The sequence below is a fragment of the Polyodon spathula genome, chromosome 2 (assembly GCF_017654505.1).
Source record: "Polyodon spathula isolate WHYD16114869_AA chromosome 2, ASM1765450v1, whole genome shotgun sequence".
Classification (NCBI taxonomy): Eukaryota; Metazoa; Chordata; class Actinopteri; order Acipenseriformes; family Polyodontidae; genus Polyodon; species Polyodon spathula.
In genome coordinates, this window is record NC_054535.1 from 28388759 (window position 1) to 28416616 (window position 27858).

A 27858-nucleotide genomic window follows, 5' to 3' on the forward strand; every position below is an offset into this window, starting at 1 on the left:
ACTTTTGAGACCATATAGGGGCATTGCAGCACATGAATCCTGCACAGAAAAGCATGCATTTATTGCTCTTACGTTTTAAATTCTAAACTGTGCCTCAATTTTTGTAGTGTCAGACATTACCACCCACTTTTTACAGCACCTTGTGAGAATACTGCCACTCAAGTGATGTCAAAGTCAGGAGGAGGGCTGTTGTGGGTCCAGCTGAATTGCATCAAGGACCACCCCCCCCCCCCCCACCCAAGTTAAACTTTAGTGGGGAATACAGCAACTTCTTCCACAGCAACAAGTACGCTGTGCTTTTCGGTGCTAAATTGCGATTCTTCTTGACATCTTTTTCTATAGAGGTAAGAACTTCCCTCTCATTTTAACCCGAACATTCATTTTTTTTGTATGCCTCTTTCTTCAGTGCTGCAAAAGAAGCCATATGTGGGCAAAATATTCAGCAGTCACAAAGTGAGACTTGCTCTCTATAAATAGACTAATGAAGAGGAATACTGCGTGAAAGAACAAAGCTAACACGCTTACTAGGAAATCAACCTGCGAGTTTTCAGTTTATAAAGTTGCTAGTAATTCGTCGGGAATAAGTTAAAAGCGCATACAACATGTTTCACACAATGCATCTACAAAATTGAAGAGATATCGGAAGCGTGGGTATATATTTTGACAAGTCCAAATCGATGTCTCATCATACCAGAAAGGAAATGCATTCAAGAAAATTAGTCATTGAAATGACAGCGTATAGTTGTGTTTTTTAAATGCTCTTGTTGGGGAAACGGAATAGTAATAGTATTAATACAATAGTAAATACAATAAATTGGTGTAATAATAAAATACAAAGCAGGGTTCAGAGTTCATCAGAATTCTAAATTCTTATTCATTTACGTGTGCTGAGCCACGAACACGTGCGTATTAGGATATTATTATTATTATATTATATTATTAAATATTTTTTATTATTATTATTATTATTATTATTATTGGTTGGTTTGATCTCAGCTGTTTCCGTAAGCGTTAAATGCAGTACTAAGAACGTGTGCATCTACTGTAGTGTTCTCCAAAGGAACATTTACATAATTTAAAGTCGTGTTTTGTTTTTGTAATGCATATAGAATTGTTTGCTACTTTTATATTAGTGTACCAACATGTTTGGGTGTAATGCAATATGCCTATATTCATTAAACTTGTCTAATTACGTGTGTGGCTTTATTATGCGGAAAATGCAACGGTAGAGTTGCATGGTGGTTTCAATTCTTTTAAAACGCGCCTTGAGGTCTTTAAGGTCATTCCAGTCAAATCCAATTGGCCCCACTCCATAATTACTCACTCCGCCAGCGTTTGTTCAACTGGGGTGCATGTCCCCGGCGAAAGGAGTATCATGTGATGAAACTTGATTTTAACGTTCTTTGTTATTGAGAGGATCCACATCTGGGGATAGAGATATGCAAAGATCTGTCTCTCTTTATATCACATTTAGGTTTTCTAGATAAAATTGTTATACCATTTGAAAACGCTATTCTTTGAAGTAAATAGAAACCTGGCATATTCTGAGGAATCTGTTGGCCCATACATACATCTTTATATGCATATAGGGTGGATATATATCAACCTTTTCTTGCTACTGATCGCTCTAATTTTGTATTCACAGCTGTGGTGGAGGATGTATGTTACTGAAATGCAATGCCTTCTGTAGTAACTGGTGCACCTGTTGTTCCCCTTCACATGGTTATCTATAGATTTCTGTTTGTACAGTTTTATGGTTATGGTTATGGTTTTAAAATGATGCAAACAATTCTATAGTTTAAATTGTTTCAGATACTGCAAGATATTTTGGAAACTTCTGAAAGTGGTGCCCTTAAATGGGCATTTTAAGCATTGCCCGTTTTATTTATTTATTTATTTATTTATTCATTAAAACATAATGAGAACGTTGAGTAAAAGTCGCATTGCTTGGATAGTTGCAAAATACAAATTCTAATAAAACAAGTATTTCAGGAAAGGCAGTGATTTGTGTAAGAAGATGTAGTAAATGTTTTCAAAAAGTCTTTTTAAACATCCACCTCTTTAAGAAATCATTACTGTAACCTTTGACCTGCACCAGAAAGAGGAAGGAGTGTCTTGCTTTAACTGGGCCTCACAGATTTGTTTTAAAACGATGCATTTTAAGAGTGCTTCTTATTTGAATATAGTGTATTTATAACTATTACTGTTTTCACATTAAACAAACAGAAAACAACCACCTGTGGCTGCTGCACCTTGCATTGTTGGATTGTGCATACTTTTAATGTAGCATAGCAACCTGCATGGAAAAGTAGTATTGTTTACGCAAATAGCGCAAGGAGTGCTTTCTGGCACAGTTGCAAAGCAAGACTTTTGGGGACACTGGTACAGTTGATGGGAATGGTCACCCGGCATAGAACTTTTTAAGTCTGCTATGTTGAAAGTGATAAACAAACAGTAAACTGCTGTGTATAATATTCTAATAACCACCAGCTACTGGACACTGCCGCCTACAAATTCTAAAAAGAAAACCCCAAAACAAAGGAATAGAGCTGACATCCAGACTTCGTATCTGTCAGCCAGCGTCCAGCAAGATGTAGCAATACTCCAGCCTTGAATGCTTGGGATCCTTTGTGTGGTGGGTTGTAACATCAGCTGTTTCAGATAATCCTGGCAAAGCAAAACAACAAGGTCCATACCCCAACCTTTGACCTTTATGTAATCTATGTAATCTAGGACGAAAGATATCCTGTTACAGTTACTTTTTTTGCATTTTGTATGTGGTATAATTATAAACTACAGTATAACTGACATTATTTATCATTACTTGCAATACTAATGCTTTCAGGAAATTTCCAGCATTACATAAGCTATAACTCTAATAACAGCATGTGAGGTCTCAGAGATAAGGCTAATGAGTAAAACTAAATCCGATATTTTCAGTTAGGCCATGACATATTCGATTTATACAATGCTTTTATTGAGTTGCTTTATGTATTTTACAGTACTTCAGTTTAAATTGGGACTATGCTGTACCCTTCCGCAGTCTGAGTGATCTATTGGCACATCAGTGTCTTACAATGACACTGATGTATGACTGAAGGAACTCACACGTTGTGTATGTGTGAATATACATATGCATCCTTTTTACACATGTTATCCATAAATACTAAACACTCAACGGTTCTAAATTTAGAAATACTAAAAGAAACTGAAGAAACGTTTGCACGTTTAAAAAAAAAAAAAAATACTACATAGCCTACCTATACAACCATTGAGTGCTTTACAGAATTGTACTAGAAGAGTGCATGGTTATTGAAAACAATGATTTATTGGAAAAGCAGTGATTGGTTAATTCTGGGAAGCTTCCTGTTTGACTCCTCCATAAATAAACAATCGCAGCTTTTATGAGAGTGTAGCATTGAGATACCTGCAAGGAGTGATCAGTACATTATGCTCATTAATACTTTGACAGAAATAATATGAGACCTGTTTGAGACCTAAGGAAAATACTGAGCGGAATTTATTTGAAACCTTGCATTCAGTCTCGGCTCCTATTCATTTTAAAACGTGCTGTAAATTTCAATGAAGCCACTCCCATCTTATCCTTTAAAATGAATAATTCACCTTGCCTAAAATAACAACGCAATGCCACTTTAAACAGAGACTTTTTGTTTCAGGTATTCTTTGGGCTTGCCTAGCGAGAAAGGAAACTTCTTTCCAGCCATGTCGTATAGAAGGGAACTGGAGAAGTACAGAGATGTGGATGAGGACGAGATTCTAAAGCAACTCTCGGTGGAGGAGCTGAAGAGTCTAGAGGATGAACTGGAGGAGCTGGACCCTGATGTGAGTCTCTACCACCCGCTGCTAACCACAGGGGACAGCTGCAGGAAAGATCCTGCTTTTCTTAACCCTGTTTAACAATCCTGGTTTAAACATTTTAATAATATAATGTTCAGACTATATGGAAACACTAATTAAATGTGTTTGAAACATCCCTTAAAAAAATTCACCACAGGATTTTTGCAGATATAGTAGTTTTACTATGCATTTACTGTAGTTTACCCTGGTTTGCCATGTTTTTTTTTTTTTATTATGCTTTACCATACCTTGCTGGTCTTTACAATGCTTAGCTATGCTTCATCATGCTTTCACTGTGCTTTTACAGTGGGACACTTTTTAATAAGGGATGCCTTTAAGCAGAAGTATTCACATGAAATAGTCCCGAATCGTCCTGTTTTAAAAGTGAATGTGATCAAATGTACTATTCTGACCATGATTTGACTATAATGAAAAGAAATATTTTATGTATGTGTTGCAATAATTTATTGCATAGAGTACAATGCTTTTTTTATTTTTTACTACAGCAAAGATTAATTAAAACTAGAATAAATACAATTAGCCTATATACATTATTAAAAAGATAAAATAAACAGAATGTTTTTGCAATAACAGAAATTAATGAAATACTATGATGTAAACGTATAGGGAGAGATTCATAAGCAGTGCAATATATGATACAAAAAAAAAATGCTTCTCAGATTTCAGTACAGTAATAGGTATTTTTTTTACTGTGAGACCTGTCATCGCATTGCATTCTGGAGATTGCAGTCACTTGTGATGTCCAGTGTGCTATTTATCAGCTTGTCTTGTTCTATGGGCTGCCCTTGATACTGAAGCCCTTGCTGCCCAGGATGTATAGCTGGGATGCCTTGTCAATACAGTATGATACTGTGAGACTTCCTGGGGGGGGGGGGGGGGGGGGGGGGGGCAGTGACAGAAATAAAAAGCACAGGACCAGATCAAGCAGAGGTCAGAATGTAATGAATAATTTAGCCTATGTTAGCCACACTCTGTCAATTAAAAAAACAAAAAGCCGCTCAATGGCGGAAACTAAAGAAAGGTCTACTCAGAATTGTCAAATAATTTTATACGTTTGTTTCAATATTACTACAATTAGGTCATAAGTCACAGTTTCTTAATCAATGGCTGTGACTTGACCTGTGAATTAGGACGGATTGACAGCAGTGGAATGACAAAACGCTCCCTTCACACTGCATTTTAACAATTTAAATTCAATTTAATTTTATTTATTTATATAGCGCCGTTCATACAACTGTATCTCAAAGCACTTTATATTTCATTTAAAACAGAAAGAGTGAAGTATCAAGAAATAGTAAAAACAATGCATAATTATAATAATGATATGAATAAATAATAACAATATATATATTTTTTTAAATTAAAACAACTGAAGAAATGAATGAATAAGAATGATAGAAGAATGATGGATAATAAAACACAAGATTACAAAAATAAGCAAGTGAAATAGATAAACATTATTTGTAAGTCAGGTTAAAAAGACATTGTGAACTCTGAAGAGTTTTAACCATACAATAAAATGTTTCCTCACATTTACTTGTTTACACCTCGGTAGTTTCTGATGACCAGCCTGGTCCTGTTCAATTGTAAATATGTCATACATTCCTTAATAATATAATAACTGTAACGTTATCAGAACCAGCCTAGACATGACCAAAAACTCTTACTTCACAGCCTGGTGTTACTTATTCTATTTATAATACCCTCCTCACTAATTGTGGTGCTGTGCTTTTAGCGCCAAGCATTGCTGTGGCCATGTGTGGACAATAAAGTTTGGTTTAACATGTTTTTGTGTAAATTAGGGCCTGTTGTGTAGAGGTTCACAAAACAAAAAACAATTAGGAGCAACTTTCAGTAGGAATATTATTAGCACTGTATCAAGTGCAACACCTTGCAGTATATTGGTGGTAGGGTTTGCCTGCCTTTTTATTACTACAGTATTGCTGTTGTTCCTGTGTTATATAATTGTGCTGTGGATCTATTGCAAATGGTGTAGGCCAAATAATAATGCTCAACTTTCCGTTACAACATGTGACACCTGTGTACAATGGATAAACTATCAGATCTGACCAGTCAGTTTGTGGTCTCTGATATACCTGCTATATTGTAACATTGCGTAATGTAAAAATGTGTCTGTGTGCTGATCTCAGATAATGTCTCATTACACTTCCTATGTTTACAACAGTTGTGTGCATCCAAATAAAGTTCTCCAGGTTATTTTCAATCCCAAAATGAAGGACCAGCTTTGGTAATCGTGTAAAACAACATTACTATTGTGATAAACTTAAAAGACAAAAGGGCTTGGCAGGCATTCCCCTGGCATGATGAAGCTGCACAGACATTATTTCTTGTCAGTCCCAGTTGTGGTGTTCTATAATTATCAGTGGGTGGCTATTTTCAAAGCTTGTTAATTCATATTTAAATAAACAGCGCACAGCATTTACCTCTTAAGGTACACAAGGAATTGAGTGGTTGTTCAAACGGTTTCTTCTTAAAATACATCTGAGAGTGACTCAAGTATCACAAGGAAACTGACAATTTTAAACACTGTTTCATGCACCTTGTTGCAAAAATATGAAAGTTAGCAACATTTGTTTTATGGGACAAATGTCCATTGTATCTTTTAAAGGGTTAAACAAAAAAGGAAAGCAAATTTGCTTTTTAAAATGCTTAAATTTACCTTACCACGTTTTGAAAGTAACCTCTTGCGTGTGGATTAAAACCCTGATATTTGCATGAGATGCATCTCTTCAGGCTTTTCAAGTCGCGGTGTAGATTACCGTGTTCTCTTGTGTTGTGGTCTCGCTAAGATTCACATGTTTTGTATGTTTTAACTAATAAGGTTAGTAACGGCTGACATCATGTCATTATTTTTGCTATACATGAAAACATTTCTAGTACTGTTGAACTAATTCACTCCTCAGTGCCACCCTATGTCAAACTGAAATACTGCAAAAAATAATATGAATTTTTTTTTGTAATCATACTTGTATTTTACATACATTTTCATGCAGTTTTCAATACTAGTGGTTTGAGGTTTATGAAGATACTATAAATTACTGATAAATCCATCTCAGTTACATATGTGAGCAGGAGAATAATGGGAAATGTAGTTCTGAGAGGTCCATGCAGGTACATGCGAAGCCATCTTGAGGCAGGGAATGCAATTTAAAAGTTTAAAAAAGTGGTCAAAATTAAAAAAAAAAAAAAAAAAAAAAAAAAAAGAAAAGAAAACAATACACACACCTTACATAAACAGTAGCAACACATGGAAACATGAAACACAATAAAATAAAAAACGGTCCTTATGTTCTCTTTAACTTTGCTGAGCAGAGACAGTTAAGTTTGAGTTATTGTCTGAATGTTTGGCACACAGCTGTATACTTTGATGTTCTTGAATTAGAGATGGTGTCCTGTAGAAATTAACCATTTCACAGCCACATTTAATTTCAGTTTCTGGATGTATCAGTGATCGTTTCCACATCCCCACTAACTGACAGGACATTCCCTGCTGGTTATACTAGATAATACTAAATACATAAAAAAGGTTCTCATAGTTAATATAGTTATAAGACATTTATACCAACTAACTTGATCTTAGTATATTCCATGTATAACGCGGCCATGCCATTATCCACAAAACTATATTTATACAAATTCAGTTAAAATCTAAAATAGTAAGTTTTACTGGCTATCATTAATTGATGCACATATAAATAAAAGAATATAAGTCAACTTACATGATGTGTATTTGATTACAGACAAAAGAGTTATAAGCATTAAAAAGTTGTAGTTTATGTCTATGATAAACTAAAAAAAAAAAAAAAAGCATAAGCTTTGCTTAGCTAGTTGGGGAAAGGCTTACTCCAGCTGCACTACAGCAGAGAAAGTGATCAAATACCAGGGTAATCCTGGGGTACATAAACTGAGGGAAAGTGGCTTATCCCTATTGGGGAAGGAAGTTGATCAAATCCCTGCATACGTCTCTACACATCTGGTCAATGTTCAATCACAGTAACATATTAGAAAGCTTAGTTTTTTCTACATTATGCTGTCATGGCCCTCTGCTCATTTTCTTTCTTTTGTCTCTGATGTTAAGAATGCCCTCCTGCCTGCAGGACTGAGACAGAAAGACCAGACCAAGAAGACTCCCACCGGCACCTTTAAACGGGACGACCTGCTGGCTCACTTAGAGAAGCAGGCTATCGAGCACCCAGACCAGGAGGACACAGTACCCTACACTGGCGAGAAGAGAGGTAGGGCATTTAAACCTGATATGTTCCTGTGGCAATGTTGCCCCGCCCTGTGTGTATTTCAGTGTTGTATGTTACATGTAGTGTGTTAATGTTGGTGTATAGTCATTGGTACACGGGATGTAATATGGGGTATGCACACAAGTTTTTAAAATGTAATAATATGCGAGCACGGGGAATGGCACTTTATTAATTCACGTGCAGTTGTACCGAGACTCCAATTGAATGATTGATTAGCAGTCGAGTCTCGGTACAGATGCATAAAAGCAGCATGTTTTCACTCACTCGGGGTTGTGTGTTCAGTGAGTGCAGAACGGGTGTGGAGAGGAGGTAATAGTAAATATAATAGCAGCTCACGTGTTTGTCTGTATAGTTTGTTCTGTTGGTCTCTTTCTTTTGGCTGCCAGTGCAGGGTCCTGTGTTTTATTTGTCTTTACAGCCTTTTATTTTCTGTCTGTTCAATTATTAAATGCTGTGCGAAAGCAATCGCTCAGTTTCACCAAACTCCACCTCTCTGTTTATTTGTTGGTTCCTGGTTCTGGTCTGACATCACCCCCACTACAGCCGCCTTTGTGACAGTTCCATAAACCAGTGTTCCACAGCAGTGCACGCCACTGTACAACATCGATGTACAAACATTTTTGTATGTGTGAACTACTGTATGCCCTGTTCTGTAACTTAGGATATTTTGCGACCTACAGATTGAGAACATGTTCATTATTTCTGTTTGTCCCTCATCACATTGACTGTCAATAGTGACTCTAGTTCATTTTATATAATATAAATCTATAGTATTTATATGTTTTAGCCTTTTTTATATTTATATGGTACAATGAGACTTGTAAATGTAAATTACGATCCCATGAAAACACAACTTAAAAGAAAATGATACGGGAATATTGAACTGCATTTTTGCCCCTTCAGTGCATTTGTGTTGTAAAGTGGAGGCAAATGCATTTGCTCACCTCTTGTAATCCTGCCTATGGCTGAAAACGTTGTCTAATTTAAATAGTTTAACCTCAGATCTGCATTATTAGTGTTGGGGAGATGTGGTACAGCTGTGAAGAGATTTTTAAAATAGACAGGAACTTGTGATCATTTTGGGATTACTGCAATTGTATATTGTGGCAAAGTGGTTTGCAGTGCACAGGTGTAGATGTGATGCAGTGCTTAAACAGATGACAAACAACAAAGTTCATAATCCAGACAATCCTTTATTTGTTTTTATAATCCGGTGACTGGCGACTGTAAATAATAATCCCTGGAAATACACAGCAATGTGCTCACAGGTCGGGAGGGAGATTTATAACCAAGATTCATTCTTTCTGTGTCACATATGTTTACTGCAGACAACTGTACATCCTGTATCCTTTAAGCAGTGTCTTTTGCGACCATTACTCACTTAAACACAATAGGGATAACCTCACTTTACAGCAGTAAATCCAGTGAGTGCATGTGACAAAGTGCTTGTCCCTGTGTATATTATCTGTTATATGTTGCGTGTGGTGTGTTAAGTGTTGGTGTATAGTCATTGGTACACGGGATATAAACGGGTCTGTGTAACACGAGTGTTTAAAATGTATATTTGTATTTAGGCACAAGGATTGCACAGCACTTCACGTGCAAGTAAAACTTAATAATATGTGAGCACGGGGAATTGCACTTTATTAATTCACGTGCAGTTGTACCGCGACTCCAATTGAATGATTGATTAGCAGTCGAGTCTCGGTACAGCTGCATAAAAGCAGCATGTTTTCACCCACTCGGGGTGGGGTGTTCGGTGAGTGGAGAACGGGAGAGAGAGTAGGAGAGTTATAATTTCAATTGCTATTGCGTGATGGTGGGACCAGCACGATACTTGTTTATTTAACTCACCGTGTTTGTTGTCAATCTGCTCACCGTTTGTAAAGTCCGTTTTTTGTGCGTCTCTTTATTTTGGCGTGGAGTGCCATGTCCTGTTTCTGTTTGTTTAAACTGTTTATTTTTCAATAAACCAGCGCCAGCAGGCGTCATCATCATTTCATATCATCTGTCTTTCTGTTCATTCCTTTTGTGGTCAATTAACCATTTCTTTGTGGATTTTGATGTGTGTTTGGGGTCATCGTCTTGCTGGAAGATCCACTTGCTGCCAAGTTTCAGCCTCCTGGCAGAGGCAACCAGGTTTTTGGCTAAATGATTCTAATCCAAGTGCCAATACCATTTAGCAAACTCCAGGCAATTACATTTGCTGGTTGCTCTCAAAAAAGGCTTTTTCTGGCAACCTTTCCAAATAGGCTATTGGCATGAAGGTGGCATCTAATTATAGATTTAGAGACTTGGTGACCCCAGGATGCAACCAAGTTCTGTAATTCTCCAACTGTGGCTCTTGGATTCTTCTTTGCCTCCCAAACCATCTTCCTCACTGTGCGTGGGGCCAAGATGCACTTAAATATACTGTAAATACAGTATAATCGTAAATCTCGAAAAACTACTCGCTTCTAAATCTTTTGTAGTCATTTTTGTATTACTTTAGTATAAATACATGTTAATTTGGATTCATATGTTGTTTTTTTCTGACTTTATGTAAATGAAAGGACACACATTTTCCCGTTTTCCCATTGGAAATAGTGATATTTTGAAATATCACTGTCCTGGTCACAAAAGCAAAGTTTGTGGGGAATAATAGCCATTTTCTATACTTTTGAGGCATAAGCAATTAGGAAATAACACTTACTACCCAGGAACAAAAAAAAAAAAAAAAATTGTTACACGGTGTAATCCGTTACCTGGCTGCAGATATGGCAGGGCTCCCGCTATCTCCAGCTCCAACTGGAAAAGCCCCACCAGAGGGAGAGGAGCCATCGTTGCCGTCTCCAGCACCAGAGGGAGAGGAGCCATCGCTGCCATCTCCAGCGTCAAAGGGAGAGGAGCCATCGCTGCCATCTCCAGCGCCAGAGGGAGAGGGGCCATTGCTGCCGTCTCCACCAGCAGAGGGAGAATGTCTGCTGGTTTCGCCTCCACAGCCTGAGCTGCAGAAGCACGAATGTCCACAGCCCAGGATGAGAGCAGCAGAGGAAAAGTGCCTGCTGTTCCCACCTCCGCCAGCAGAGGGTGAATGCCTCCTGGTTCCTCCACCACCAGCAGAGAGAGAATACCTTCTGGTTTCACCACCACCCTCATGAGGAGAGGAGCAGGAGCTGCCTCTGCCTCCATCCCTACCCCACGGGGAAGAGAACCAGGAGCTGCCGCCACAGAGCCAGCACTACCACCTGAGCACTGTCTTCCCTGCATAGCACAGCACAGACATAGGCACCACTTTCCCGGGATTAAAGGGAGAGCCGCACCAGTCCCCTGCAACAGGGGGAGACTACACGTTGCTCCCACCACCACCACCAGGAGTAGAGCAGCAGGAGCTGCCTCTGCCTCCACCACCACCACCAGCAGAATACTGAATTGCATTCTGTGTTTACTTGCATGCTTTATACTTTAGAAATAATAAAGTCCAGTGTGTTTAAACACTGCTGTACAGCATCTACAACTGCAAGCAGATGACAAAGTGCTTTTTTCATTTCAGGGAAAGCGTGGGTGCCCAAAAAGAAGCCAGCTGATCCCATAATGGAGAACGTCACTCTAGAACCGGAACTGGAGGAGGCACTCGCCAATGCCACTGATGCAGAGCTGTGTGACATTGCAGGTGAGAAGAAACCACAGTCCCAACCACTGTCCTGCAGGGACTCAATATAAAATGACATTTAACATAATAACAGATGTAGAGGTAACCAGAGGATGTGGATACTAGCGTAATAATGGCCTTATTCTCACAACTTTGCCATCACGTGAGGGTATCTCTGCTGCTTGGTACTCTATTTGTATTGCATCCTTTATCGGCCTCATTAGGTCCTTTTTTTAAATAAAAAGTTGCCAAATTAAAACAAAGTAAGTAGCTTCAAATGTCATTCTTGGTGCTTTTTATTGTTATGATGTTTGCACTTATTCTGAATGGTGCTTTTTGATAGGTTCAGAGTTCAGGAGCTGCTCTTCATATGTCCTGCCTTGTATGTAATATAGGCCAGATCATCTTATAGAAATAGGAGCCAGCACTATCTAGTGATCAGCTGCCTGGGGTCAAGTTTCTTTTGGTTTTTCTGGCAGTGCATTAGATGAAGTCACTGATAGAAAGTTTTACTTAAACACTTCAGAAAGCACTTTGATCCTGCTGGATGAAAACTGTATGTGTCTGTTCATTCATACTAAAGGACTACAGCACAAGAGCTCATGTAGCTGCTGTTACTACTGCAAGTTCAAATGCTGTGCGCATATATATATATATATATATATGAATATGAATAATTGCAATAAGAACAACTCAAAATGATTGCAAACAGCATACAAAGGTGTACAAACCACAAATATAATATCTCCCACAAACGTAATAATCACCTGATCACATATATAATGTTTCCCACAAATGTTGCATCCATGATAATGCCTATGAATTACTTAGTACATATTTATTTATGTATTTACATAACAATTTAACTTATAATTAATAATATTGCCAGTTTTGGATATAAAGATTTAAAAAAGTCATTCACATACCCCCAATAATGACTACCCAATGATTAAAGTAAGTTGGTAGAAAGTTGGTAGATGGGTATAACATTTTTGGAAGAGGTTATTACATTTGTGAGTACTTATTACATTTGTGGGCACTCTTACATTTGCGGTTTGTACAAAGGTAAGGGGGCAGGGAAAAAAATGTAATTTGAAGCGGCTTCAAAAAAATAATAATAAAATGAGCAAAATGTTTTTGCGCTTGTTTTAAACTAAATGATTTACAATGAGTGAATGAAAATTAAAAATACTATTGTGTAGCATTATGTAATGTAGGGTTATAGCACGTGTTATAATGTATATGTATGGAGGAATATTGGCACAAGTACAAGTGAACAGACCGAGTCAGAAAGTGTCCATATACCCCATACACAGATATTCTTCATCCTCTATTATATACTGCATTATTATTTAAACACAAGTAAAAAATCCAGGGATATTTGTTTTGTAATCACTACCAACCTTTATTTAGTAGATTTGTCAATGTCATTGAGTAGAGGGAAAAGGTTGATGAAGAGGGTGCCTCAGGTATGACTTTTTTCTAAAGTAAGTGATGTCAGCCGTGCAGATCTGGAGAATACAGCACTCTAAAAACGGAAAGTGGCACGGTTGATGTTGTGAATAAGGATTCTGTGGATTCTTCATGATACAGAAGACGAAACATGTGCTCTGATAGGCTGAAAGGTGCTGAGCAGTCTATAATCATATTTATCCAGATTAATTTTTTTTCTTACTAACGATACAGGACAGTGAAGCCTGACATTCCCAATGCTACTGAACATGTTCTTTGCTCAGAAGTTTTTTTTTTTTAGTTTTTTTTTTTAAATAAACAATTTCAGTCGGCGTAACTATGAAAAAATTCACACTTTCCTGAAACCAATGGCTTCAATTATATGCCTACCTTTTATGCCACTTACAGTACCTGCAAGCCTTCGGTAACCAGAGATGATGGCTTCAACCTAACCTTTATAAAATCATACAGTCACATCAGACCATATATTACCATCCGTACAGGGAGAGGCAGGGCTGGTGCTTCTCCTGGATCTTACAGCTACTGATTGACCACTCCAGATTTAGAAACATATTCTCGGCAGTGGGGAAGGATAGGTCAAGGTTCTCAAATTGGCTACAAGGCCTGTTGGTTTCTATTTTGCTATTCTTGTAAACTACAAAATTACTTTCTTGGTAAGATTCAACTGCTCAAAAAACTAAATATAGGTGCTGTAGGATAAAAACAATTGAAGGGTTTTGCAGTACATGGAATATTCTGTGCTCTATATGGGAGAGGGAAAGTGTTCACTGGGGAACTTCACCTTGATACGGGGCCTATGATTACATCTGAGGATGGTTGTGCAGGAAACAGCAATATTGGGAAACATACATCTAAAATCCAAATATACATTGTAAAGGATCATACAAATTAAGCAAAAATATGTAAAAAGTAAGGCCTTTTCCCATTTTAGACACATTTCACCTGTGATATCTATAAAACCATACATTATTATTATCTAAGTATTTTAAAATACATTCTTAATTTATTTAATTTCAAAAGTCATTAGACATCCTGTATATAAACTGCTACTCAGCCATTAAACAAAAGGGGATCTATTTAATTGATCAAAACAGTAGTGGATCTAAATACCTGCAAGGTTATGAAAAGCTAACATTTCCCAGTGTGTATGTGAGTCACTTTAGCACATCTCTGTCTGTAAGAATATGTAAAATACCAAGAGAGGGGTCTATTTAGTGGTTTAAAGGAAGGTGGATCCACCACGGTTTACATCACGCATGCCTTATTATGAGACATCAAAAAGCTATTACGAGTGGTAGTTTCAAAAACAGATTTGAAAGCCATGGTTGAACTCCTATTAAGCCATATTTGTCACCGGCCTGTCTTCACCCTCTTAACCTCATCTGTTTGTTTTACAGCAAAGCGTTCATCACATTTCCAACTTCGTGACATCACCCATTTCAGTAGACGTCTTTGGGGGATTGTAAGATCTCTTGCTTTGTGATTCAGTCAAATTCTTATTCTTCCTAGGGGGAGGTGTTGGTGGTAGTGGTGGTGATGGTGTGTGTGTGTTGGGGGGGGGGGTTAAGATGTAATTAACACCTTTAAGACCCTGAAGTTTGCTTAGCATGTCATAGAAAACAAAACTTGCTCTAGTGGTGAATTAATGCATAAAGAAAAACAAATATCTATAAACAAACACCACTATTACAATCAATCTCTTAGGTTATGCTTGGTATCTTAAAGGGTTAACCTAAGTAAAAAGTCACGTGTGACCTTGAAGTGTTGTCCTTCCCAGGACACCCTTTAGGAAATGTGTTGGGCTGATTGAAAATCAAGCACATTGAACTGCCAAAAACCCCAGGGTCTAAAAGGTTAATTTGTGTGTTCTGGTCATGTGGTTTTGTTTTGCGTCTTGTTGGCTGTCCAGTTGCAAATAAAGCTTGAACACAAGATAAGTAAGTCTTGTGCAAGTCAAGACTAGTGTTTGCTTGACTGGGAAGCTTTAGAAAGTTCTTTCTTTTCTCTGTGTCAGCTGTGATTGCTATGGAAAATGTCTTATTAGTTATCATAATAAACTAAGGGCTAAAAAAATAAACCTAGAAATATAGATTTTCAATGAGGTAAGATGTTGGAATTCTTTCATTTTTGGTGTAGTCTGTACTCTGCCCATGCAATGTGTGTTTTGAGCTTGAATGTGAAGTCAATGTCAATTAAAAACAAAGTCTGCATTTCAAGAAGGTCTGTTCCAATTGTGTGTCTACACATGTTTCTTGGGATCATACCACAATTTTAACCCACACAAGCTGGAGCTGTAAAGGTGTTTCATGTCCAGTAAAAAGCATTGTTATTGGTGTTTTACAAAGAAACATCTAGATAAACGAATTCCATTAATTAATTCCTTTAAAAAAAAAAACTGAAAGCACCACCATTTGAGTAAAAAATGCACTTTTGAAACTGTTTTTTTTGTTCCTGTTGGAAAGCCCCACAGTTCTTAATGGGCTGTGAGGATAGTTGCCAAACTTTGGGTTCTATTTTAATGATCCGAATAGTAGCAGATCTGAATACTTCCTCTCTTTGACTCCATATGCATCTGGGGTATTCCCCCATCTCACTAACATTGTATGTAATTAAATATATACAATAAATAACTACGTACAATAAAATACAGTGAAATCATGACTGCAGAAAAAAAGTGGGTTTATCTGTTTTTGGGTGGAGGTATTATTTTCTGCTGTTCAGTGCCTGCTGAAGGAAACGGCTGTGGTCTGTGTGAAGATGTGCAACAGAGCTTGTTTAGAAATTCTTGGCACCGCTTTACTGGTCTGTCCTCTTTGTTTATCCCTTCTAGAAGCTTCACCATTGTTCTCATCTCTTTCTCTCAATAGCCATCCTTGGCATGCACACACTGATGAGTAACCAGCAGTATTATGAAGCACTTGCCAGCAGCACCATAGTCAACAAAGAAGGCTTGAACAGTAAGTGAACATTGCAGGATTTTAAGATACAGCATAATTAAGGTTTCTGATTTTTGGTGTTTTACCCCGACCTTTTATACTGTCCTTTAAGAATTCATTTGATACCTGTTAAATCACTCTGAGAAACATAAAAAATAAAATAATAAAATAATATAATAAATAATATAATAATAAAATTGATTTCATTTACGGTTTTTTTTTTCAGTGAAACAACTAAATGGGCTTTTAGTCGCTTCTGCTTTGAAATGAAAGATTTAAGATTTATAAGCCCATTTAGTTATTTCACAGAAGAAAAAAAAACATACATTAAATCAATTTGACTATGAACGCATTTCTCAGTGGTGCTTGAGATACATGAATAACTTAACAGGTATTAATTTAATTTTTAAAGGAGAGTAGAAAAGTCGGGGTAAAACACCAAAAACCAGACAGATGCCCGAAGTATAGTCTGGTAGAATACCTAACAGCAAGCCATAAAGTTAGGTTACTTACCGTAACCCTGATTCCCTGAAAAAGACGACGACCACCAACGAATATTATGGATGGGATATGCCTGCCCAGAACCGCATAACCCAATAGTTAGCCATGTCAGCTTACATCCTCAAGGACCCTTGTGCCTAATGAAGGCAGGACAGGATCTACCACATCAGCCCAGCCAGCTGCAGTACAAATATCAGACATGAGGCCGCTTTTGGGGAGAACAATCCTCCTGGGAGGGCGTAATCGGCTAGCGCCTTTTAAGAAATCGGGTAGCCAAGAAATACACACCTAGAGACACTGAATCTACGGGGGCATGGCATGCAGAAATAGCCACTAAACACACTTTCAAAGTAGAAGGTGACCTACCAGCATCATGCAGTTCTTGCAGAAACTGTAAGATGACTGGCATAGGGCAAGATATTGGGTCATGGCTTCCAGCCACACATCAATCTTGGAAATACCTCTATATTTATAGGTGTGCGAAGATCTAATGGAGTCTGCCCTAGCACTCTGCAATGTAACCACAACCGCATCTGATAGCCATACGACTAACCAGCTGTCCCTTTCAGGGACCCATAGCCGGAACCTGCCCGGTTCCGGGTGCCAAAGAGTGCCTCTCGTCTGACTGAGGAAATCCATGTGCAGTGGGATCTCCCAGGGCTGGTCATGTAACAGCTGGCACAGAGTCGAAAACCAGATTCTCCTGGGCCACTTGGGGGCCACTAGGAGAACTGACACTTCCTCTAACCAGACCTTTGAGAAAGGCCAGGAGCAGCGGTATAGGCGGGAAAGCGTACAAAAACACTTTGGGCCATTCGAGCACTAGGGCGTCTACTCTGAGTGGATTGCCTAAGCAGTGGAGAGAGTACCACAGGGGGCAGTGCATTGTCTCCGCCGAGGTGTCGAGATCGATCTGCGCCTTCTGGAACTATTTCCAAATGCGCTCCACTATCTGAGGGTGGAGTCGCCACTCTCATGGATGCAGACCCTGCTGCCCAGTTCACCACTGTGGGAATGTGCGTCGCCCGTAGGGATAACAAGTTCCTCTGAGCCCATGTCAGCAGCCTGAAGGCCATGTGATGCAACCCTGGGAAGCATAAGCCACCCTGGTGGTTGACATACACCACCACTGTCGTGTTGTCCGTCCGGATCAACACATGTCTACCCGTCAACACCGGGAGGAAGTGATGGAGAGTAAGGGAGACCTCTTGCAACTCCAGCATATTTATCTTCAGGGATGTCCAGCGGTCCGGCCCAGATCGCCCCCCCAAGGTGGACGGGCCTACGCAGCGGCCAAGGTCTACTCGTCAGTGGGAATGCGGTAGGGCCCAGCCCCGTGGAGGAACTGTATACTCTCTAGAAAGAAATAGACAACCACTCGCAGGTGATTGCACAGACAGTCGCTCACACACAACAGCCAAATAACAAAGAGTGGCCTAGCATGCAAGCGTGGAGGCCGCTGAAAGACAGAAAGGCGAAAAGCTCGGTCTTTTCAAAGTCGTTGATTCTGGGAAAGCGGTGAGCAAGGTTTCAGCACGAATGCAAAGGAAATACAGTCGATTCGACTCGAAGCTCTTTTCTATCAACACGCTCAGCTCAACACAGAGGTCTTACAGTACCATCTTGAGAAGGAAAAAGAGAAATGGCTTCCTCAGGATGACAGTTTTAATCCCTCGGTGGGCGGGACCGAGTGCATCATCCCAGGAAGGGGCCTATCGGCAGCTCTGGTATAGAGAGCTCAGCTATACCTACCCAGTGGGTAGGCATATCCCATAAATAGTGTTCGTTGGTGGTTGTCTTCGAATTGAAAGAGAACCAGAACCCAGTTACTAGCAGGTAGTCTGTCGTTTCATGCCTGGTTAACAGCCTGTGTGATAATGCAACTTGGTTTTGTAATATGACAAGTCAAAAAAGTTATTTGTTTTTAAAAACAGATCCTCAGCACCTCAATACTCCATTCATTTAAAACATTTAAGGCCATACTCTCAAAACTTAGTTTAAAAGAACATTTTACTAAGAGGCAGTGTTCCAGTGAGTCTACGTCGCAGTCCATAAAACCTGTTTCACCTATTTTGGAGATAGTGTATTCATTCATTCATTAATTTGTTCATTCATTCAATGTTTTTGAACCGTTTAACCAAAGAGAATGGGCTCAACTCTTGAAGCTGTTTACTCAGTTACGTCACTAGCACAGCTTTTTCAGAGAAGAAAGAATCTACTTCATTCAGGGGCTTGTCACAAAGATGGCTGCAGTGGGTGACGTCAAACCAGAAACCAGGAAATAAACAACAGAGGTGGAGTTTGGTGAAGCTAAGCGAATGGTCTCGCTCAGCATTTAATAATGAACAGACAGACAGTAAATAAAAGGTTGTAAGACAAACAAGACACAGGACACGGCACTCGTAGCCAAAACAAAAAAGGCAAACAAAACGGACTATACAGACAAAACACGGTGAGCTTCTATTTTAACTGTTATTATTACGATTACCTCCATCTCCAATCCTGTTCTCCACTCACCGAACACACAACCTAGAGTGGGTGAAAACATGCAGCTTTTATGCAGCTGTACCGAGACTTGACTGCAAAATGACCTAAATACAAATATACATTTTAAACACTCGTGTTACACAGACCCGTTTATATCCCATGTACCAATGACTATACACCAACATTAACACGCAACATACAACACAAAATACACACAGGGGTGGGGCACTTCGCCACAGGCTTCAATGAAGTGTTAAGTAGTTTCTTATTCCTTTTAGATGGTTAAATGTTTTTTTTCTTTGCTAATGACGATTTGGAGTAAATAGCATTGATAATTTAGCTCAATGTTTACAAACAATTTTCGGAAAACACTCCTTGGAAGTTTTGTGACTGGGGCACTTTTTGTTGAACATTTTTCTACTAGACCAGTTCTTCAGTAGCATCTCAGTATTGTGGCAAACCTTCTTATTCTTACGTTACATTATTTTTTAAACAAATAACGATTGTGGACAACCATTCAACATATCATCATACATCAGGCAGGGGTTTTAACATGAGAATTGAGAGTAGATTTATTTGCTTGCTTTTACTCCTGTTATTAGGTCCGAGGGAGAGTAAAGGTAAAAAGTATTTTTGCTTATCAAGCTGAACTCCCCTTTTTTTTAAATAGAGCTCCTTTTCTTGTGAAAGTGAACCACACTTGTGTTTCTGTGTGCCTGTCTAAAGGCATTTTGAGTTCCAAACTAACTGGATCCAAATAGCACAAGCAAATGGAACCATACTAGCAAATGCCAAACATTCAGTTTCAATTCCCACAAGACTTTGAGACCAAGTATGGATTTTTGTTACATATCCCCAGTTCTGGAAAACCAAGTGTAACTAATTATTCTACGCTTAGATTATAATATATTGTATAAATATAAGTGAAACCCTAAATTGTTAAAGAAACTACAGCAGGCAATTGAAGTAAAGCTATAAAAAAAATAGAAAGCAGCCAGGTATTTGACTAACGTATTTATTTGATTCAATGTTTCACCCTTGATCAGGTGTAATTCAATCTCCTCGGTACAAGGCGGTCCCTGATGAAGATCCAAACTCAACCAATGTAGAAGAAACCCTTGAGAGGATGAAAAACAATGACCCGGACCTTCTGGAGGTCAACCTTAACAACATTAAGGTAGTTTTTCAGTGTTGCCTTTTCAGTCACATGCACTACAGCAGGGATGTCCAGTACCAGGCCTTGAGGGTCACTCCAGGTTTAACAGGTACAGTAGAATTATGAACTACTACAGGATCTGGATGGAGGTTTCATTGGTTGAATTAAACAATTAAGAACATGGTTGGAACAAAGACCAGGAGTGGAAAAGCCCACTTTGGCACCCCTGCAGTACAGCTAAAAGCAATGTTTTACTGTCTATTATATTTCAATTTGCAGTGTCTCACAATCATGTTCAATTAAAACTGAAATGTTATTCCTGGGTGAATGTTTACTACATAATTCCATAGCTTTCTGGCGACACCAGACTGGCTTACTAGTTAGTTTACACTTAAGGAAGTTTAAGTTGAAGGCGGATAAGCTTCACCTCTCCTTGGTGTTTTCTAGCCATCGTCTTGCTACCAGCTGCAACAAGGGGTTTGAAATCCATGTATAAGCTCTGTATCAGTGCAAGGAAACAAAATGCAAATAAAACAATAACTATATATGCTTAAACAAATGTGTAAGCATAAATATGCACCTTGATCATAAATATCCATAGTGGCCACATTGGCCTGATAATTGACCAAGCTGGGGGCAGAAGTGAAAGGCAGTTTTGTGTATTTTGTTCTATTATAGGATTGCATTCGGCTTCTTGAAACTAAGCTTACAGAGAGCGCTTCAAGCTGTAAAACAGCAATGTCAATGGCAGTACAGTATTGACCTCATCTACATTACAATGCCTAGATGTGTGTCTTTATTTGTCTCCCAACACACTGCTTACTGTGTGTACAGCACAAACGTGTTTCTAAAATGTTTTTGCCCTTTGCTAACAGAACATTCCTGTGCCGACATTAAAAGCCTACGCCGAAGCTCTGAAAAGCAACAGCTACGTTCAAAAGCTGAGCATAGTAGGAACCAGGAGTAACGACCCTATAGCATTTGTAAGTACCCTGTGTCAATACTCATGTTGGAAATGTGTGTTTGTATGCCCAATCAGCCTTAATGTAGCAAATGTTTATTGTACCTGTACAGGTAGTTTCCATTTGTGTTGGAGTTGGTAAATGTACCCCATACATACGTTGAGGACATGGGGACATTTATTAGCATCTCTAGTTAACTTCACTATTTTTTTTAAGCACATTGTGCACTGATGTTACAAAATTAGTAAAAAACAAACAACCTGAGAGTGTTTAAGAGACTTTGCATTCAGTTGCAATATTTTTTCCCTTAATGTGTAATATTAACAGTTTAACTGGATCTCTAAAACAGTGACCTGGATCTGATTTTAGGTGGTGGACCCCCACCCACACACACACACACACACACACACACATTCTACAGCCTAGTGCTTTAAGTTAATGCTAATGTTTGGTACTTCGAACTTCAAAATTGCATTGCCCTAATATACATTTTGTACACCCCCACACACGTATGTAATATATAACATATTTTACCTGCATCTAGAGAAGTGCTCACACAATTTATATTGGACTTTGTTTAATCAGGACTGATTAAGATTTTAGCAAATGTATACTGGTGCAGGTTTTCCTTGCCGTGTCTTCAGGATATCAGAGTCTAGGTTATAGTAACCTACTTCTGCATGTCTTTGCCTCCAATTTGTTCGGCTATTAAAATCTACTGTGTTGTATATTATGTGGACTTATTGCCTGAACTTGAGGTATGATTTATGTATGAGAGGTATTGAACAACTTTAATGGTATACAACTAGAAATAACCCTTTTGGTTTAAAAACAACTTTAAAATGATTCTATCCACATTTTCTTGCTAGTTTTTATAAGATTATTTCAGTCCTCTAATTGTAGACAAGTTTCAAAGTAGGGATTTGTTTGGCTGGGCGTTTTTAAGATGCATTTCTACTTGCTGTGGATGCATTGTGTTCTTCTTATTCTTAGTTTATACTTCAAACTTATTCAACCAAAATACTTCCAATATCTTATCGAAGCATTGTCTTAATGTGCGTAGCTCCCTTCAACCATGAGAGAGATTGGTAAGGGATTTAATGCTGGCTTTCTCCAGTGTGTAAACTTGAAATGAATTAGAGAGTTTGTTTATGTATTTTTTTTCCTCAAATTGCTGCTGTTTAAAACTGCTGTGTGCCGTTTTTCTAAGTTAGTTCTTCATGTACACGGTGTGTCTAATTGTATTTTTTTAAAAAACATCATTTTTATCACCCTACCCCTTCCCCCAGTTACCAAGACTATTTATTAAAAACAAAAGTTCATCCAAAGAAACATTTGTAGTGATTCTGGTAATATCAAAATTAAGAAAGTGAAATTATTAGGACAATCATTTTTTTGTTATTATTATTTTATTTATCCAGACTTGCAGAAAATTAAAGAAAATATAAAAAAGTATAAAAATTAGAGGCAATAAAAATGCAAAACATTTTACAAAAGGTATCGGCTCTCTTTTTGTTTTTTAGATTTTTGAACATCATAATTAGGTGCGGTGTTCTATGGACGGAGTGACACTAAGCAGGATGAGATGTATTGTGATTGGTTGATTTCTGATATGTGATTTAAAATTCCTCTCATGTTTTTTATATGAAAATAATCTGATTTGTCTTTTACCTTACAGGCTCTGGCTGAAATGTTAAAAGTTAACAGCACTCTAAAATGTCTCAACGTGGAGTCAAACTTCATCACAGGAAATGGAATTATTTCTTTAGTAGAAGCTCTCCAATTCAACACATCTCTTATTGAATTAAAAATTGACAATCAGGTAAGAACTGGGCTGTTGCTTTTTATGTTGAGACATTGTTTGCATTTCAACGTCAGCCTTACACAAATCTCAGCACCAAGCGAGGGGGGAAGGGGGGGGGGGTGTACTGGCCTGACCCCACATTGCATCAGTCTCGTAAGATGGGGGGCATCGCGAATAAACTGCTAGGATGTGGAATAAGTTGTGCAAATGCAGTCGTTCTCATGTGGTAATTTATACTAATAATGTAATATATGTGTATGTTATACTTTGCCTTTTGTAGAGTCAGCAGCTTGGTAACAAGGTGGAAATGGAGATTGCAAGCATGCTGGAGAAAAACACCACCCTGCTGAAATTCGGCTACCATTTTACCCAGCAAGGGCCTCGGCTTCGGGGATCCAACGCCATGATGAACAATAACGACCTTGGTAAAGCGTATTGCTGCTAGTAGGATCTCATTTAACGGTGTTACCTGATAGGGTAGTCTCAGCATTTTCCTGTTTTACACTTGCTTGGACAGGGATGGAAATATGACTCTTCTTGCAGAGCAGTTTCACCCATTACAGGTTTTAATACAAGCTTGATTAGCCACGTGTACATGTAAAAAGGTCAGGTGTGTTCTATTAATCTCAGGTGTTCTAGTAAAACCTGGAATGGATCAAACTGCTATGCAATGGGGGTCTTGCTTCTGTCCCTGTTGAAAAATAGCAATGCAGTATTCTTAATGGAAGCACAGCATACAGGCTGAAATTCGATACATGACTAGCACACATCAGAAATACATGAATGTATAGAATGCACAGAAAGCTTTTTTTTGTTCTTGATGACTTGAATGTTCTATGAATGTAGCAATAATTAACGTTAGCCCCCTATGATGGGCAGCAGATCTGACAGCGTTTGATAGAGGGCTGATAGCAGGTGCTCGACTGGCTGATACTTTTGTATCCAACATAATGCTGATTTACTGGTGATTCACAAGGAGAAGTGAGGACTCAAAGGGTTATCCTGGAAAACAGACCTGGCTGCAGATTGGGGGCAACAATTAATGGCGAATGGTATCCCATCCTGAACTATAAACAACTTGCAGATACCCTGTGATTCTCTGCCAGCCTGGTTTAAACTCTGGGTATTGTTTTTATTTTCCTGAGCTTTGGAATAATAAGCAATGATATGACATCTCATTTTTATAGAGCTGTCATTGAAAAATAATTGAAAATCTATAAACCCAGTCAAGAATATAGGCTATTTTTAAAGCTTTCTCAAGGGAACATGACATCATCAAGTACATAATGGCCCAATTTACTGCAGTGATGTAGCTTATTTGGCTTCACTGTATGGCAATGCTAAGATAATGAGATCAGAAATAGCTAGAAGAAAAAAAAACAACAGAGTATTAATATCAACATCTAGTTATATATGACGTTAGGTTTCGTGTCACATAGAGTTGAAATTAGTTTTGACACGAGCTAACAAGTTCTTCACATACAGTTATGAAATGATTTGACGACGGTATGCAATACTACGAGGACATTTAAAAGTAAGACATGCTTCTTTAACCTCATAGATTTTATGTACAGTATGTAAGCAACATACCAACTTTTGGATTCTGCTCGTATGCTCTAAACATCCTGTGGCCAGGGGGAAGTGGAGCTGGAGTCTTGGCAGGGGCACTTCTCACTCAGTCCCTCTACAGAACGTAACCATGCTTTTTGTTTTAAAACACCAAATGAAGCACTCCACTGGGAGTGCGATTTTAACATAAGATTGTTATGAACTGTTACTGAATACTGTTGATAATGTTTATACCTATTTACAGCAGTGCTTCTAAAACAAATGGGTGACCATTTTATTTCTTCAAGAAAAATATTTTTGAGATTTTTGTGTTGAAGATACCTTTTTGTTGCAGCTCGTATGAATCGATCTGATGGTCCCTGGCATACCTTTTCAGCTGTGGAACTAGAAGTGGATGTACTGTATAAGTATAGATAATCGTTTTGTTTTTTTTAGTTTTTTTTTTGTATTGCTGCTAAGCCCACTGGCTCTTGTGTTCTTTGCTGCCATCTCCTGGTTCAACACACACATTTGTATATCCTTCTCTTCATTTAAAAAAAAAAAAAAATCTTTTTCTCTGGCTTCCTCCTCTGTATCTTGCTGCTTTTTTTTTTTGCTTCAGAGGCTGGCACTTTATTTTTTTTCTACATTTACTGAGTGGTTTCTTTTTTCTAACCACTCAGCAGGCAGTGCACCATTTTGCCATTGACTTCTTTTTTCATCATTGTATATAAACAAACCTTTAATGATCTGAATACACCAATTCCACTCTTGACAGTTCTCCTGGCCATGCATTGGGTTGTGATCAAAGTGGGAGAGGACAGGAGAGGGTTTAAAATAAGTTAAAATGTAGTGTCAGTGATCTTACATTTTGATGACTTTAAACTCCTCCCGTTTCAAAGTCAATGAAATACAAAACATTAAAAAACCAAATTAAATGAACTCCAGTTTAATTGTTTTAACAGACAGTTAGGTATAAGCATAATGCATATGTAGTAATACAAAAATAAACTTTGTGAAATTCAAAGAATCTAGGTTTTGGTAGCACTACATATTATGAATAACAAGAGAAAATCCTGCAAATAATTGACAGGATACGATTCAAAAGGGGGTATTGGCATGATTGGACCTGGTATAATACACAGAACTGAAAATGTTTTTGTATAAATCAAGAATGTCACGTTTCCAATGAGAAACAAATAGGAAAACCTGGTATATATTTTGTGTAAATAGTGTATTTGGGTTAACATACACAACATGTAAACCTTGCATTAATAACTCACATTTCATCTTTGTTTTTTCCGCAGTGCGGAAGAGACGACTCGAAGGAATAAATGGTCCCATCTTTCCAAAGTGCCGGGTGAACGTGTAAACGTTGTGGAGGTGGAGAGTTTGGCTTCATAGACAAAATATTGCATCCTAACTGACTGTGCTCTACTGTGGAAATCCAAAGGAAGAGTTGCCTTCACAAAATACTCCTTGTGTTTTGCAATATTATGCACAGATTTAAATTTGTAGCAGAAGGTTCCTTTTGTAAAAGATTGTGTAATGCCTGATTTTTCAGATCACAAACAAGTCAATCCAAATCAAACCAGGTATTCCTTTTTGGAAAACATGCACCTGGAACCTTTCCCCCAGGCAGTAATTGACAGGTAACTGTTTTTTGATGAAGCCATAGAGTTTCTGTTTAGATTATTGTGTGAATTAAGAAGTTTGTGATATGCATGAGCAAACAACTGACGTGAAAATATAAAACACTTTGAACATGGTTCCCCTCACAAACTGTTGTTTGAATGACATAAACTATATACACTACTAGATAGAAAATACACTTGATTTATTATGTTCAATCACAAACCCTGTAAAACTGTGTACGCCATTTTGCTTAACAAGTCACCCTGTCTAATGAGGGCATACTTCAGTATATGTACCCTGGTGCCAAATCTAAAGTGATATGGCTATGTATAGAAATGCGTTTTCATGCAACTGTCAACAATGTACTGTTGTGTATTGAATCACATATATATGTGAAGTAACACTGAGCTTTGACCCTATGTTTTAAACGTTTTTAAGCAGGTCAAGTTTTTAATTAACTGTCCAACAGCTGACTATAAACAGCAAGTTCTGCAAAAGCAACGGCAAGTCATTTTTTTATATTTAGATTATTTTAACCGAAACAGGTGTTTTAAATAACCTTTTTTTTACATATTTAAGAGGGTACTTGAATAATGCCATTCAATATCTATTTTATTTGTGCTGCTTGTCTGTCCCCTTTTTTAATTTTTGTCATGCTTCTTAACAAGCTGTAATAGGGCTTGAAGATATCAATTGTCACCTACTGTTACAAATAGTATGCCAACAAAGAATTGCCTCTGGGGAATTAACTATTGGACAGTCAAAATGGTGCATAGATGGCTGAATTATGGAAAACGTAGTAAACAGGTGCCAAATAATTACATTTCACTATTGAAGGGAAAAAACAACTCTATTTGCTAAAGTATGGAGTGATACTAATAGGTCATATTCAGAAGAGATGCAAGTTTCGCCTAGGGCAGTTGCTAGGATGGTTTGGGACACCCTTTCTCTGTCAAATAATTAGCTCTAAAGCAGGTCCTCCACCAGCAGATCTGGCAGATTTTTAAATCGGAAAATTAAATTTAACTCAAATTTCAAATCATAATATCTTCTTTATTTTATTTATTTATTTAATATCCCCTATATCCCGTGGAACAGTTGAAACAGCATTACTTTATCTGGGGAGAGGGTGAAAACCGAGTAAAGACAAAACTGCCTAGACAGGGCATTACAACAGTGTAAAACACCTTGAAAACTACATCATACGATTACTCGGTCTTAAGCATTTTATCATTATATTACTTTATACTTCTTTATAATAGTGTAGTATAATTAGACGTTTCTCATTGATTTAGCGCCCAGTCCGGACAGGTTTGTCTTGACTCAGGATTATTCTGATTGATAAAAAAAAAACGAATTTCGCTTTTTTACAAAACATTACTGTATCCATTGTGAACGAAGCACTATCTGTGCCACAAGGGTGTTCTTTTAAGCGAAGTCCCTGTTCCTTTAGCTGGAGTATTTACAATGGGGGGGGGGAAAAATCTGTTTCACCACAAGGGTATATATATATAATATATATATATATATATATATATATATATATATATATATATATATATATATATATAT

At 37.9% G+C, this 27858-nt stretch overlaps 1 protein-coding gene across 4 annotated transcripts; it reads left to right on the forward strand.

Annotated features, from left to right (window-relative positions):
• Positions 1-229: 229 nt before the first annotated feature.
• On the forward strand, positions 230-27781 carry tmod1 (tropomodulin 1). 4 transcript variants are annotated; one of them, XM_041219118.1, is made up of 11 exons: positions 230-344; positions 3678-3843; positions 7979-8135; positions 11686-11805; positions 16125-16214; positions 20228-20358; positions 21213-21320; positions 22978-23121; positions 23384-23528; positions 25007-25079; positions 25959-27781. In XM_041219118.1, the coding sequence occupies exons 2-11, from the start codon at positions 3724-3726 to the stop codon at positions 26053-26055; spliced, it is 1185 nt and encodes a 394-aa protein (XP_041075052.1). In that variant the 5' UTR covers positions 230-344; positions 3678-3723; the 3' UTR covers positions 26056-27781. The 4 variants fall into 4 exon arrangements, with proteins under 4 accessions (XP_041075052.1, XP_041075061.1, XP_041075070.1 ...); XM_041219127.1 differs by having other exon boundaries at positions 231-344; positions 25007-25073; XM_041219136.1 differs by having other exon boundaries at positions 231-344; positions 25007-25068.
• Positions 27782-27858: the final 77 nt, after the last annotated feature.